The sequence below is a fragment of the Prionailurus viverrinus genome, chromosome E1, assembly GCF_022837055.1.
Source record: "Prionailurus viverrinus isolate Anna chromosome E1, UM_Priviv_1.0, whole genome shotgun sequence".
NCBI classification, from domain to species: domain Eukaryota; kingdom Metazoa; phylum Chordata; class Mammalia; order Carnivora; family Felidae; genus Prionailurus; species Prionailurus viverrinus.
Genome location: NC_062574.1, coordinates 22,931,202 through 22,943,412, shown reverse-complemented (window position 1 = coordinate 22,943,412; position 12,211 = coordinate 22,931,202). Strand labels below are relative to the sequence as shown.

Here is a 12,211-nt window from a genome sequence, read left to right as displayed (position 1 = left end):
TCCAGGGGCACTGGGGCCACCCAATGTCTTCTTGCCTTCCCCTAGAACAGCTCCCCAAACTCCTGGCCTCTGGCCATGCCTACCATTTCCACAACTCTTATAAGTTATTAAACACTTGTGGGTCTGTTCCTGAGCCCCCAGCTTCTTGACTCCCCCACTCTAGCATTGTGGTGGTGCAGGAAGGTAAAGCTTCAAGTGTTACCCACTGGAGTGGAAGGGGATGAGGCGCAGGGAACTGGGGGTGAGAGCCGCTTCCTCTCTTGAGGTTTAGTCAACCTAGCCAGACAGCCAATCTCTCCAGGAAGCTGCTTGTGTGTCAGCACCATGGACAGGGGCAGAGCACTTCAGGACTTCAAAACTTTGCTCTGGGGTTTGGGAACTGAGATCACTTAGTCAAGAGGGATGGTTGAGATTGTTCTTATCCCATTCACAGCCACAAAAGGGCTGCAGAAGCTTGGTCACGAGTGGGAACAAAGACACAGCAGCAGGAGCTGGGATTGAGTCCAGTTATGAAAGTTTTCCCGAGAGTGGGGCGGAGGGTGAGACCTTTCGCTTTCCCTCAGGATGGTTTTGATCAGTTGGAGGGCTAGGGGGCTAGGGAGAGAAGATGAGTCCCAAACTCTTCCTCTTAATTCTCCTGGTTGCTCCAGGCTCTGGGACTCAGAGCCACCTCATTACCCTGGCAGTCCTTCCACAGCAGATCTCAGCAGGCAGGCCCTCTAGGGAACCCTTTCCCTCTCAGGGCAGGAACTGAGCCAACACATTGTACAGAAACGAGGGAAAACACTCCCTGATTTTTAATCTGACTTCCAATCACAGCGCAATGGGCATCACACACACACAAACTTCCAGACCCTGTGGTGGGAAACCCTGGGTGGGTGGGGACAGAGACTCAGAATGGGAGTGCAGGGAATCAAAATCAAATACCTGGGGTGCAGTGGAGGGGGTGAGGGGGGTTGGCCAGGCAATACATTCCAATGGCTCCCACAAGGGGTAGCCAGAGGCCTGGGTTCCCCACACCCACCTCAGGTGCCTCAGCTAGGGGTGACAGTGATGGGGCAGGTGAGATGCTGCCATCCCTCACCCCAGCCCCCTGGTGAACCAGGGGGCAGGGATGCAGGGGATAAAAGGGGGCAGGCCCTCTTCCTTACCCTCCCAGCCACTCCCAAGGCGTGGGGAAGGGGAGCCACCTCCTCTGTTTCAGAGGGAGGCTCAGAGAGAGCGGGTCACTTGCCCAAAGTCATGCAGCAGAGCAGGGACTAGAACCCAGGAATATGGGACTGCCCCAGGTCAGGGCAGTCACTGCAGGGCTGCGGATACACCCCATGGGTGGAGGGAGAATCAGCTGGGGAAGTAGAAGGGAGAATCAGATTCCCTCTCACACTAGATCTGGATAAATTCCCCACCCATGACCCCTCCCCCAGACTCCGTTCCATCACCACTCTGGGCTACCTGATTTTTCTGGTCTAGACACTGCAGCTTGGCTACATCAAGGCTGGGTTGTTCTATCTGCCCGTCTTCTAACAAGGGACCTTCCTATCTTCTCACCACACCAGGGCTCAGGGCTCAGCCTCAAGGAGCACTCAGCTGGGGGCAGGGGACACACGCCATTGGTCCCACCCTCCGAGTACCCCAGTAATCCCTCAGGCCGCTCCTAGTATCTTCAATGGATTTTGTTATTTCTAAATCGGTACAAAACTGACAGTGATCAGCTCCGGTGACGAGAGGTAGAAACCGGCCAGGTGGCCGGAGAAAATGGGGTGGAGTGAGTCAGGGCATAGGGCCAATTGGTGTTGGGACAAGGGGGCATCAGATCCTGAGGGCCTCCATCTAGGGGTGGGTATGTGGGCATATCTCCCCCAAGGACAGGGGTCTCCATAATTCTTATCCTGGCTCTGCCCCTCCCCAGATTTATCAGAGAAATCTGAGATTCAAGGCAGGTAGGGTCTGGGGCAGTCAGATTGGAGTGGGATGGGGAGATAAGAGTCTTCACTAGCACAACCTAACCCCTCCCCCTCACAGGGCACCACCTTGCCCACCACCAGCCCCCCAAACCCAACATCCCCCAATCTCGCAGACCACCCAACGCAAGGGGGAAGAGAGGGCTGGAATCTGGCATCATGGAAATAAATTTATCCTTTGGGGGATTCCCTCTCCACACTGTCAAGGAAAACAAAAAGTTTTAACCCAGGGGGTGATCTGGCTTTGGGGTCAGGAAGGGGATGAGGGGCACCCAGCAGGGATGGACCATCGAGTTAAGGCTGGAAGGTAGGTTGTTGTGTCTCTGGGGGCTGCTGGGCGGGGAGATCTCCCTGGAAGGGGGAGAACTCAGCCTTCTCCCCCTGACTGACCCTTGACCTCAACCCTCGGACCCTGACTATGGTCCTTGGGCCACCCGCATCTCTCTGCCCTGTGCCCGTGGTGCTGACGGTCCAAAGGCTGGCCTCACAGAGAAGCTGCCAGGATCTGCGACAAGGGGGTGAACGAAGTGAGAGCCCTGTGAACGGAGCCGGGGGCGGGAAGGTGGACCGGAGGGTGGATAAGACAGCTAAGGGACAACAGACGCTTGGGCAGACAGACACAGGAGTAGACGACGCAGGGCAATGACAGACACACTCTCTGGAGAAGACGGGTGGGGGCCCCGGCCAAGGCAGCACCTCCCCACCCCCACCCCCATACCCCGCGCTCACCGCCAATCCCCAAAGGCTGAGGCGCCCCTTGGGGGCCTGGCCCGGCACTGCGCTAACTCCAGCACTAAGGGCAGCGGGCCCAGGAAGACCGCTGGCCCAGGAGAGGGCTTGGACTGGGCAGTTACCGGAGGCTCTCTCGTCCTCCGCCCCTCACCGGGAGGCGCGCGGCTGCGGGGCCGTCGCAGGCCCGGACCGTCAGAGTCCTACCCCGCCCCTCCGCGCCCGAGCCCGGCAGTCCCCGGGGAGGTCCCCGCCCGTCGGGATGCGGCCGCGGGCGGGCGCGTTGTCACATGATGGCGCAGCGGTTGCGGCGCAGCGCGCCCTGGAAGCGCAGGGCGGCGTGCACGTGCTTGCAGCGGGCGCAGCCGACGCTCTTGAGCAGCTCGCTGAAGAGCAGCAGGATGTGCCAGTTGTACTTGGCCGAGCACTCCACGTAGCCGCACTTCCAGGTCTTGCGCACCAAGTGTGACACGTTCCAGCGCGGGATCACGCGCCCGCGCTGCAGGTCCCGCTTGTTGCCCACGATGATGATGGGCGTCTCCGAGGTGCCGATCACCCTGCGGGGGTGAGGGGGGAATCTCAGAACTCCACAGTCCGGTCTCACAACGACTGGACTTCGAGAAGGGCAGGCTGTGCCTGGTCAATACTGCTACTACCATACTTGTGTTCCGCCTGCAGCGCTAAGCCCTCGGGATACCTTATATTGTCCAATCAGAGCAACTGATCTGAAAGGTAGGTACTATTGTTATCCCCATTTTACAGATGAGGAACCTGAGTCTAACCTGTTAAGTGGCTTAAAGTCATGCAGAAGAGTGACCCTGACACTTTTTTTTTCCTCTCCAGAGCCCCTGCTCTTAAGCACTGCACTAGACTAGCCACCCCCTGGTAAGAATCCCAAAGTGAGTTGTTAGAAATGGGGACATAACATAGTGTGTGTGTGTGTGTGTGTGTGTGTGTGTGTGTGTGTGTGAGAGAGAGAGAGAGAGAGAGAGAGAGACAGAGAGAGAGAGAGAGAGAGAGAGAGAGAGAGGGAGAATGTGCGGGAACCAGAGGATATTTCATCTAGCAACTCTGCGCGCACCCCACTGTTGCACCCTTAAACAGGAAGTAGCCAGCATTGGTATCCCAGCCCCTCACCTCGTCTCTAGGATCTGCTGGCGGATGGTCTTGACGTACTCAAAGCTGTCAAAGCAGCAGATGTCGTAGACCAGGATGTAGGCATGGACGCTCCGGAGTCCCCTGCAACAGGCATCTGCCCACTCCTGCAACACCCCCAGCCAGTGCCAAGGTCAGGGCCACTCGGAGACCTCCCCTTGCCCCCAGCCACCTCTAGCCAAACACTGACAGCACTCTCACCTGCCACTGCACCCCAGACCTTCCACACCCACCCATCCCAGGAAGCCTGGCCCAGGAAAATGGACAAGCTCGGTATTGGGGCTCCCCCACCTCCAAGCCAGGATAGGGAAGGTCACACTATCTGACCTCCAGAGCCAATGCCCTCACTGTCCTGTGCACATCTGGAGCTGAGATCAGCCTTGTCCCATTTTTATCGCCCAACTTCTGTCCATCCATCCATCCATCCATCCATTCGGACTTTTGTTCCAGTACATTTACTAAGTGCCCCTAAGAGCCCAGCCCTCTGAGCTAGTTGATGGATCCTGTGAAATCCTGCATCTTCCAAGGCTCAGCTTAAATGCTTCCTCTTCCTCCAGGAAGCCTTCCTGCAAGCAGAAGACTATGCCTTTCATCTCCTGTGTTCTTCTTCTTCCTCTTTTTTTAATGTTTATTTATTTTTGAGAGAGAGAGCATGGGCAGGGGAGGGACAGCGAGGGAGAATCCCAAGCAGGCTCCATGGCACCAGTGCAGAGCCCAATGGGGGGCTCGAACTCACAAACTGTGAGATCTTGACATGAGCCGAAGTTAAGAGTCAGACGCTTAACTGACCAAGCGCCCAGAACATCTCCTGTGTTCTGAGAATCCTTTAGTTATACCTTGGTTAGAGCTGTTTCCATCCCCAGTTCCCTGCTTCTGTTGTGAGCTCTTGAGAGGGTCCTACCCAGGTCTTCCACATTTTTACACACCTCCTTCTCCTCCCTGCTGAGTGCCTCCCAGCTGTGTTGGCTCTCAGCAGGCTCTTTAATTGCACTGCCTAGACTGGTGAGCCCTCTGCAGTCTTGAACCCTAAGTGTTCCATGCTGCAATCAATGCAATGCCCGCCTATAACACTGCCCTTGGATTGCTACCCGAATTGTCCTTTCTGTGTGCTCCACGCTGCCCTCAGGGTTGAGGAGAAAAAGACTGAGACTGGATGCACAGTGGGGGCTGATGTGGAGCAGGGCCCAAAGGCGGCTCCGGGGAGTCAGAGCATCCTGAATGCTTGTCGCAAATTCTCAAGGAGGGGCCGCAGCTCAAGAGGAGTAGGCTCCTGGAAAGGCTGAAGTGTACTAAAGGGAAGGTTCCTTAGGAGACTAATGAGCTGATTAACCTTCCAGCAGATGGCAAATGCAAGAGCAGTTGAAGGCAGCTGGTGTGTGAACAAGAAGGGGGTCCCTGAAGCTGGGGGAGGGGAGGCCTCTGAGGACAAAGAGACCCAGGGTCTTCTGCCTTGAGGGCCCTGGCAAAAGACTCGGAGGAAGTGCAGACATGTCCCCGTGGTGCCAGCTTATGAGCTTCACTGGGGCAGGGGCCAGGCTTGCAGGACTACAGCTGGTTCTCCACCTCAGAGCAGGAAGAAAAGAGGCAGGGGTAGAGAGTTAAGTCCAGCTCCAGAAAAGCACTTCCCAACTCAAAGGCTTAGAAGCTGCTGCAGTGGATTTCCCCAGGGAGATGATGTGGCATCTTTTCTTTGTGCTGAGTTTTAACTCTGGTGCAGGGGGAAGATGCTGAGGACAAATCTAAAACCACAGGGAACCAGGAGCTGGCTTCTCAGGCCAGGGAAGACTGCACTCAGCTGGACACGGTGCCCCCTGGGAGCCTGGGACCCCCATGTGCACACAGTTCCTCCCTCATCTCATGCAAGGGTTGGTTATCAGCGGGAAATAGGAGGGACGGGGAGACGGGCAGAGAGGCTCCCACCTTCTTCCAGCCCTTCGCTGGGGAGAGGGAACAGTTGCTGGCCTTTGAGGGTGATAGCCCACCTCTCCCCCAACACGCTGCCTCTTCCAGAGGGCCTCCAGCCTGCCCTCCCGCCCACTGCTCTGGGGGGGGGGGTGCCTAAAAGGGAGAAGAGGAAGTCTCCTGATTGTCTGGGTTGTGCCTTCACTCCTGATTGAAGGGAGGGAGCAAGAAAACTGACCTTTCCTTCCAGCTAGCTCTGTGCGGGGTTCCAGACTGTAAGAAATCATCTTGGGGCTGTGTCAACAAAGAAAGAGCACTGAAAACTGAGTCCAGTTCTAAGGACACCTGGCTGCTGACCATGCATTTGTTGCTCTAACCTCAGCTTCCTCCTCTGATAGGAGGAGAGGGACTACAGAAGGAACGACTGAGGCTCAGAAAATGCCACTCTCTTCTGGGCTGGATCTCATCTGTCATTGGGGAAGAATGTATTTCTCTTTTCTTTTCAGACAGTGGCCACTGGGATTTTATATTGATCTCTGGGCATGCAGGGTCCTTTCTCTATATTTCTTTGCTCAGGGTCCCTTTCTTGTGTGAAGCCTGGATAGCCTAGAGAGTCTAAAACTCAGGATCAATCAGGAAGAAAGAGGCCAACAATCCAACAGAAAGATGGACAAAGGCATTACTAGTTGTCAAAAAAGAAACGCAAAAGCCCTTACACATATGAAAAGATGCTCAACTTTGGTCACAACCAGAGATGCAAATAAAAACTATTCTGAGAATATCTCATCTCATCCATTAGACTGTCAAAACTCCAGAAGGTGGACAATACATCCTGATGGCAAGGCTTTAGGGAAACTAGCATTCACATACAGTCCCCGCAACACAAAATGTGCAACTTTCTAGAAGGGGAGGGAAATCTGGCAATACCTTCCAAATATAGCTGCATTCATCCTTTGACCTGGCAATGCCATTTTGGGGGCTCGTTTCCACAGAAACACCTCCTTGTGTGCAGAGAGACTACGAACAAGGCTATTTGTGTGGCATTGCTTAAGACAGCAAAAGACTAGAAACAACCCACTTGTCCAACAAGAGGGGACTCCATTGTACATCTCTCCGATAGGGCACAGTGTGGCCATGCTACTGACATTCAGGTACTAACACACGGGGAAGATCTCCAGGTTAAAACGTAAAGCAAAAAGACAAGGTGTAGACCAATTTTTTTTTTCTGTAAGAAAGGAATAAGAATACATTTTCTTATTTATCTATAGAAACACTGGAAGTGGGAGTAAAAAACCAATTGACAATGGCCATAGAGAGTGGGGCAAGAATCAGGGTGAAGAAGGCAGGGGCGAGATTGAGATTTCTCTGTATGTACCTCTTTACAGTTTGAACTTTTTTAAAAAAAAGTTTGGACTTTTTTTTTTTTTTTTTTTTTTTTTTTTTTTTTAAGAGAGAGAGGGCATGAGCAGGTAAGAGGACCAGAGGGAAAGAGAGAGAGAATCTTAAGCAGGCTCCAGGCTGAGCATGGAGTCCGATGCAGGGCTTGATCCCATGACCTTGGGATCATGACCTGAGCCGAAATCAAGAGGTGGATACGCAACTGACTGACCCGGTCAGGCACTCCACAAAGTTTGGACTTTTAAACTATGTGTTACCCATTCCAAAGTCGATATTAAATTAAAATTAAATCTACAACAAAATGTGAAAAAAGAAGCCGCTCAATGTGCAAAACTGGCACAAGATCTGAGTATCCACTTGGGCCGCTGTTCAAGTCCACCGTGGAGGAGAACCAGAAGGCCCTGACCCCAGACGCGCTGCCCTGATCTCACTTTTTCCAAGAGGCCCATGTGTGGATCAGGTTTTTGTCTTTGGTGTTAATCCCCCACACCTGGGGTGGGACAGACAGGTACCCTTGGGCTTGGGCCAAGGTCCTCCTGCCCGGAGTTGCTGAGACAGTGCTGAGACCTAGCCCCTGCCCCAGAGATTGCTGTATTTGTAGTCACAACTGGCCAAGCTGTGGCCCCTGCCTCTCCTTCCAGAGAAACTTCTGAACGCTCTGGTCAGGGGCTTCCTTCGGTGAGCAGATATGTCTTAGAGCTAAGCCTCCACTAACACCCTATCCCCTCTCAAGCCAGAGGTAGAGAGACGGAAGGGGGGCCTGGTCCCTGCAGGCTGGGGAAAGGGGCACTATAAGCCAGGACACTGGGGGCATCTGAATCCACCCCCTGCAGGAAGGGTGCCCAGTGAGCCAGTCCTGAGGCCAGGGGGCGGGGCATCACATAAAGAACGGCCTGTAGGCAAAGGACCGGTTGGGGCCTCCAGTCTTGGAGAACATACCTTTCCCAGGCCCTGGCTTTTTCTTCCGCTGTCCTAGATGAGAAGGGTCTGAGGCCACGGTGGGCACAACCCAGAGTATTAATAGCACCTAGTGTTCCTGCCTTTTTCTCCACTGCCCTTTACCTGCCCAATCTCACTGAGCTGATGCCGACCACGGCATTTACTGTACTATGTAATAATTGCCGGTTTGCCTTCTCACCCGACGGTGAGTTAGTTCCTGGAGAGCAAACTGCACATCTGTTTTGCCCGCCATTCTGCCCTGGTGCCCACCACACGTTATACACTCATTAAAGATGCACTGAATAAAGCCGCACACACATGATGGTTCGAGACAGGGTGGCCTGTGGTGCTGCATGGAGCCCTCAGAGCCTGAAGGATGGGGACAGGGCCAGAGCCTGGAAAAGGCGGGAGTCCAGCGCCTCCCCCACCCCTCCACTCCCCGGCTGGCCACACCAGCCGGCCCTCCTACCTGCAGTGTGTTGACAGGGAAGGTGCTGATGGGTGGGAAGTCGAGGATCTGGAGGTCGTGCACGTGGCCGTTCATGACGACAGCAGGCAGGTAGAGGCGGCGGGCGGTGGTGGGCACGCAGACCTCGCTGAACTCGTTGTACAGGAACTGGCGCACGATGGCACTTTTGCCCACGCCTCGCGCCCCCAGCACGGCCACCCGGTAGGTGGAGACCATGCCTCCCGCCCCGCTCCGCCACCGCGTCCTCGCCGCTGCCTGGGGCTCCCCCGGGCTGCATATTCCAGGGGCTGGGGGCTCAGCCACCGTCAGGACCCACCATTGCTGCCCCTGTTTTGCCCCGGGCCCTCTGCGGCCTCCACCTGGACTGTGGGGACAAGAGGTGGGCTTGGTGGGCCCGCTTTTCCCTGGAACCTGTCCTGTACTTCCCCAGCCCAGGAACTTGGCTGAAGCTGTTACTGCCTCTCAGAAAGCCTTCCCTTTCCCAGAACACCTAGCTCCATCTACCCAGAGCCTCTCCACCCTCCCTTCTCCATTTTTTTTCCTGCCACCCGCCCACCAGTGGGAATCACTCTTTCTTGTGTTATGATCAGACATGTGGCCACTTCCGACCCCCCCAGCCAGGCCAGGCTGCAGGGCAGAGTGGGACGCACCCTAGACTTGCTCCAATCCCCACTTTCCCATAGAGCCCAGAATGAGCCAAGGCCAAGCGTGTCTCATCAGAGACACTCACAGCATTTTGTGGAGAGAGTCCTTTGTTGGGCAGGACGTTTTACATCCTGTTGGGAACCCTGGCCCAGATGACTGCTGTGTGCTCTGGAGCATACTACTTGTTGAACACTTAGTGTTAGCACAGCCACATGGTTATCCATAGTCAGAACAGTAGCCCTCAGGGATGGGTAACCATCCCCCTTTCCAGAAGACTCAAGAGGGAGCGAGAAGCATGCCCAAGGGCACACAGCTGACAGCAACAGCCTCCCCTCCACAAAGTTGCAATACCTCCGACCTCCTCCGAGTTTAGTGCTTCTAGCTGGTCAATCCCTACCGGCCAAGGGCTATGTCTCATTCTCTGGCATCCTCCCAAACTCAGAGGGCCTGGCACATAGCAGGTGCCCAGGAAAGGATTGCTACAGGGTTGGACCTTGCTATGCTCAGTTTCGGTGACTTCGGAGCTTAGGGGTAAACCCCGGCTATGATGTTTCCTAGCTGTGGTCAGAGGGCAAATCACCTGCCCAGTCTGCACACATATAAAGTGGGGTTAACAGGCCCTACTTCTGGGATAATCCAAGCAAACCTCCTAACCAGCTGCCTTCTCCTTCTGTTGGGGATGGTGACCAGGGAGGCTGGTCCACACCTGAGACCTCCTGTCCAGGGACTGTTCACGGGAGGGTGACACCAGTGCCTACTATGTGGGCTCAGGGCAGACGGATTTGCTGGATTCCGACAAGGCCATGCTTTTCAGGTTATGTGCATGTCCTCTCTGTGGATATATGTTCTTTCCATATATGCGCAGTTCACAGCTGAATGTCCCTCAGTCTGAAAATCCAATCTATTGGGTATGTGTACAGACAGTAAACAGAAGGCAGGATTTGGGGTGAGACCCGCCAAGGTTTGGTTCCCAGCTTTGCCACCTAAAATGTGTCCTTGGGCAAGAAACTTCATAGGGTGTTGTGAGGTCATGAAAGTAAAACCCAGTGCCAGGAACAGCAGGTGTTCAACTAACAGCGGCCACAGTTATGTACGGGGGTCCTTCATTCACCTGAGGTTTACTAAGATCTCAGTGGGACCTCCTAGCAACCCCAGGATGGGTCACTATCCACTGTTGTGCTGTTGTTCACATACATGTTGTATGGTGTGTGTGTGTATGAGAAAGAGAGGGAGGGAGAGAGACTCTTCTCCCTGTTTTATTGAAGGTAAAACCAAAACCAAAAACCAGAGACTCAGGGAAGTGAAAACCATACAGCCAGCTGAGCTATCAACCAAACGAGGATCCTGATCTCCTTTCTGTCCCATGTGGTGTCCTTTGCCCAACAGGTGTTTATCTACTTCTATGGGCTTCCCACTGAGGTACGTACCAGTCCCTCCTCCCCCCAAATCCGTCCAGGCCCTGGGCCCCTCAGGCTTCCCTGGACACTGTCAGCTTGGCAGAGAGCCTCAGCTGGGTTAATTACATAACCAGCACAAGCAGGTGAGGAGGGGGGCATACTGGGGGAGGCAGAGAGGACAAGGAATGCAAGAAGAATCCCTGACCACTCTCTGGGTGTGGCAACTTAGAGGTATCTAGGATGTGTCCTACCTGCAGATTCTCCCGAACGCCACGCTCCCTGCACAGAAATCAACCCTTTCTGGAGAATTGCTGGGAAATAAACGGGGCATAGTGCTGGAGCCAGGGAGGGGATGCAAGAGAGGCCCCTAGGCTGGGGCCACCCTCCTGGAACTCACCAGGCCCAACTGTGGCCCTGTCTCTGACTCAGAGGTGACTAGTGTCCCCTCCCTCTTCCCAGGCAGGGGTCCTGGGTCTAAGTGCCTATTAACCCAACATCCCTAGTTGGGTGGGGACTGAAGAGGGCTGTCCGGAGCATCAGGGCCCAGCTCCCTGAGGGCTCCCTCCCCAAGGCCTGCGCTCCGCAGTGAGTCTGCAGACAGCGCCCCGGCAAGAGACCGGGGACACACACAGGGGCCAAAGCCTGCTTCTCGTCCCCTCCCCTAGGCCTGGACACAGGAGTCCTGCTCCAGACTGGCGGCCCTGGCTTTGCGGTCCCATGGGCAGAGTCACACGTCTGCCCGCTGTCTGTCCCCACACGTTCATGTGGGAGTGGGCGGGTGGGGGCGGCAGAGGACGCTGGGCTCCCCATGACCTGATTGGTGGGAGTCTGGGGGGGATGCCGGAGCCCTGCCTGCTCTCCGCCTCCAGCACCTTGCAGGCAACCCCCCCCCCCCACCCCACCAGCTCCCGCTCTCACGTGGCCGCCCCGCGCCGCTTCCCCGCCAGCCCGCAGTCCCCCTCCACCCTCCTCGCCCCGGCCCCCGGGCCCGGCCGCCCCGCTCCCACCCGCCCCCCGGCCCTGCCCCGCCCGCCTCCCCTCCTCCCGCCGCTTACCCGGGGCCGTCCTAGCTGCCCCCGGCCCTGGCCGGCCGGCCGGCGGGGCCGCGCTCCCCCCGGGCTCCGGCGCTGCCCCCCGGCTCCCCGGCCCGGGGGGAGAGGGGTGGGGGCGCCCCCGGCTGCCCAGTCGGCGCGGGCTCAGCGGCGGGCGCGGAGGGCAGGTGCGGGCGCCGAGGGGGCAGGAAACCTCCAGCCTAGCTCTCCCTCCGGAGCGCGCCGCCCGCTCGCGCCGGCTGGAGGGAGGCGGAGGGGAGCGCGAGGCCGCGGGGAGGGGGGTGGGGGGGGGGGTCGGGCTGGCGTTCCGCTGGGTCCCTGAGCCTGACAGATTCGCTCGCGCGGCCCTGGACGAATTCTTGAACCCTGCGCCTCTAGACTTGCACCCCCCCCCACCCCGACTCCCCCTGGCAGGTTTTTATTTCTCCCCTGGAGGGGTGGGAGGAAGGCGCCAGAGAGGCCCTAGAGCCTTTTGCTTCCTTCTCTCCAATTCCCGCCCCCCCCCCCCCCCCCCCCGCATCCACCCCAGCTGCTCTCTCTAGGTCCCCCTCTGACCCTTCCCAC

At 56.5% G+C, this 12,211-nt stretch overlaps 1 protein-coding gene across 2 annotated transcripts; it reads right to left on the bottom strand.

Annotated features, from left to right (window-relative positions):
• Positions 1 to 819: 819 nt before the first annotated feature.
• On the bottom strand, positions 820 to 11,842 carry RASL10B (RAS like family 10 member B). 2 transcript variants are annotated; one of them, XM_047831588.1, is made up of 4 exons: positions 11,651 to 11,842; positions 8,554 to 8,917; positions 3,828 to 3,952; positions 820 to 3,247 (listed from the first exon to the last, which is right to left on the bottom strand). In XM_047831588.1, exons 2-4 carry the CDS (start codon positions 8,767 to 8,769, stop codon positions 2,977 to 2,979), a joined length of 612 nt encoding a protein of 203 aa, XP_047687544.1. In that variant the 5' UTR covers positions 8,770 to 8,917; positions 11,651 to 11,842; the 3' UTR covers positions 820 to 2,976. The 2 variants fall into 2 exon arrangements, with proteins under 2 accessions (XP_047687544.1, XP_047687543.1); XM_047831587.1 differs by lacking the exon at positions 11,651 to 11,842 and adding an exon at positions 10,847 to 11,389.
• Between the last annotated feature and the right edge of the window lie 369 nt (positions 11,843 to 12,211).

Coding starts and splice junctions, on each gene's coding strand:
- RASL10B (XM_047831587.1), bottom strand. CDS start 10,926: ATGCCCCGTTTATTTCCCAGCAATTCTCCAGAAAGGGTTGATTTCTGT. Junction 8,918..10,846: donor GCGTTCGGGAGAATCTGCAG/GTAGGACACATC, acceptor TTGTCCCCACAG/TCCAGGTGGAGGCCGCAGAG. Junction 3,248..3,827: donor CAGCAGATCCTAGAGACGAG/GTGAGGGGCTGG, acceptor TCACCCCCGCAG/GGTGATCGGCACCTCGGAGA.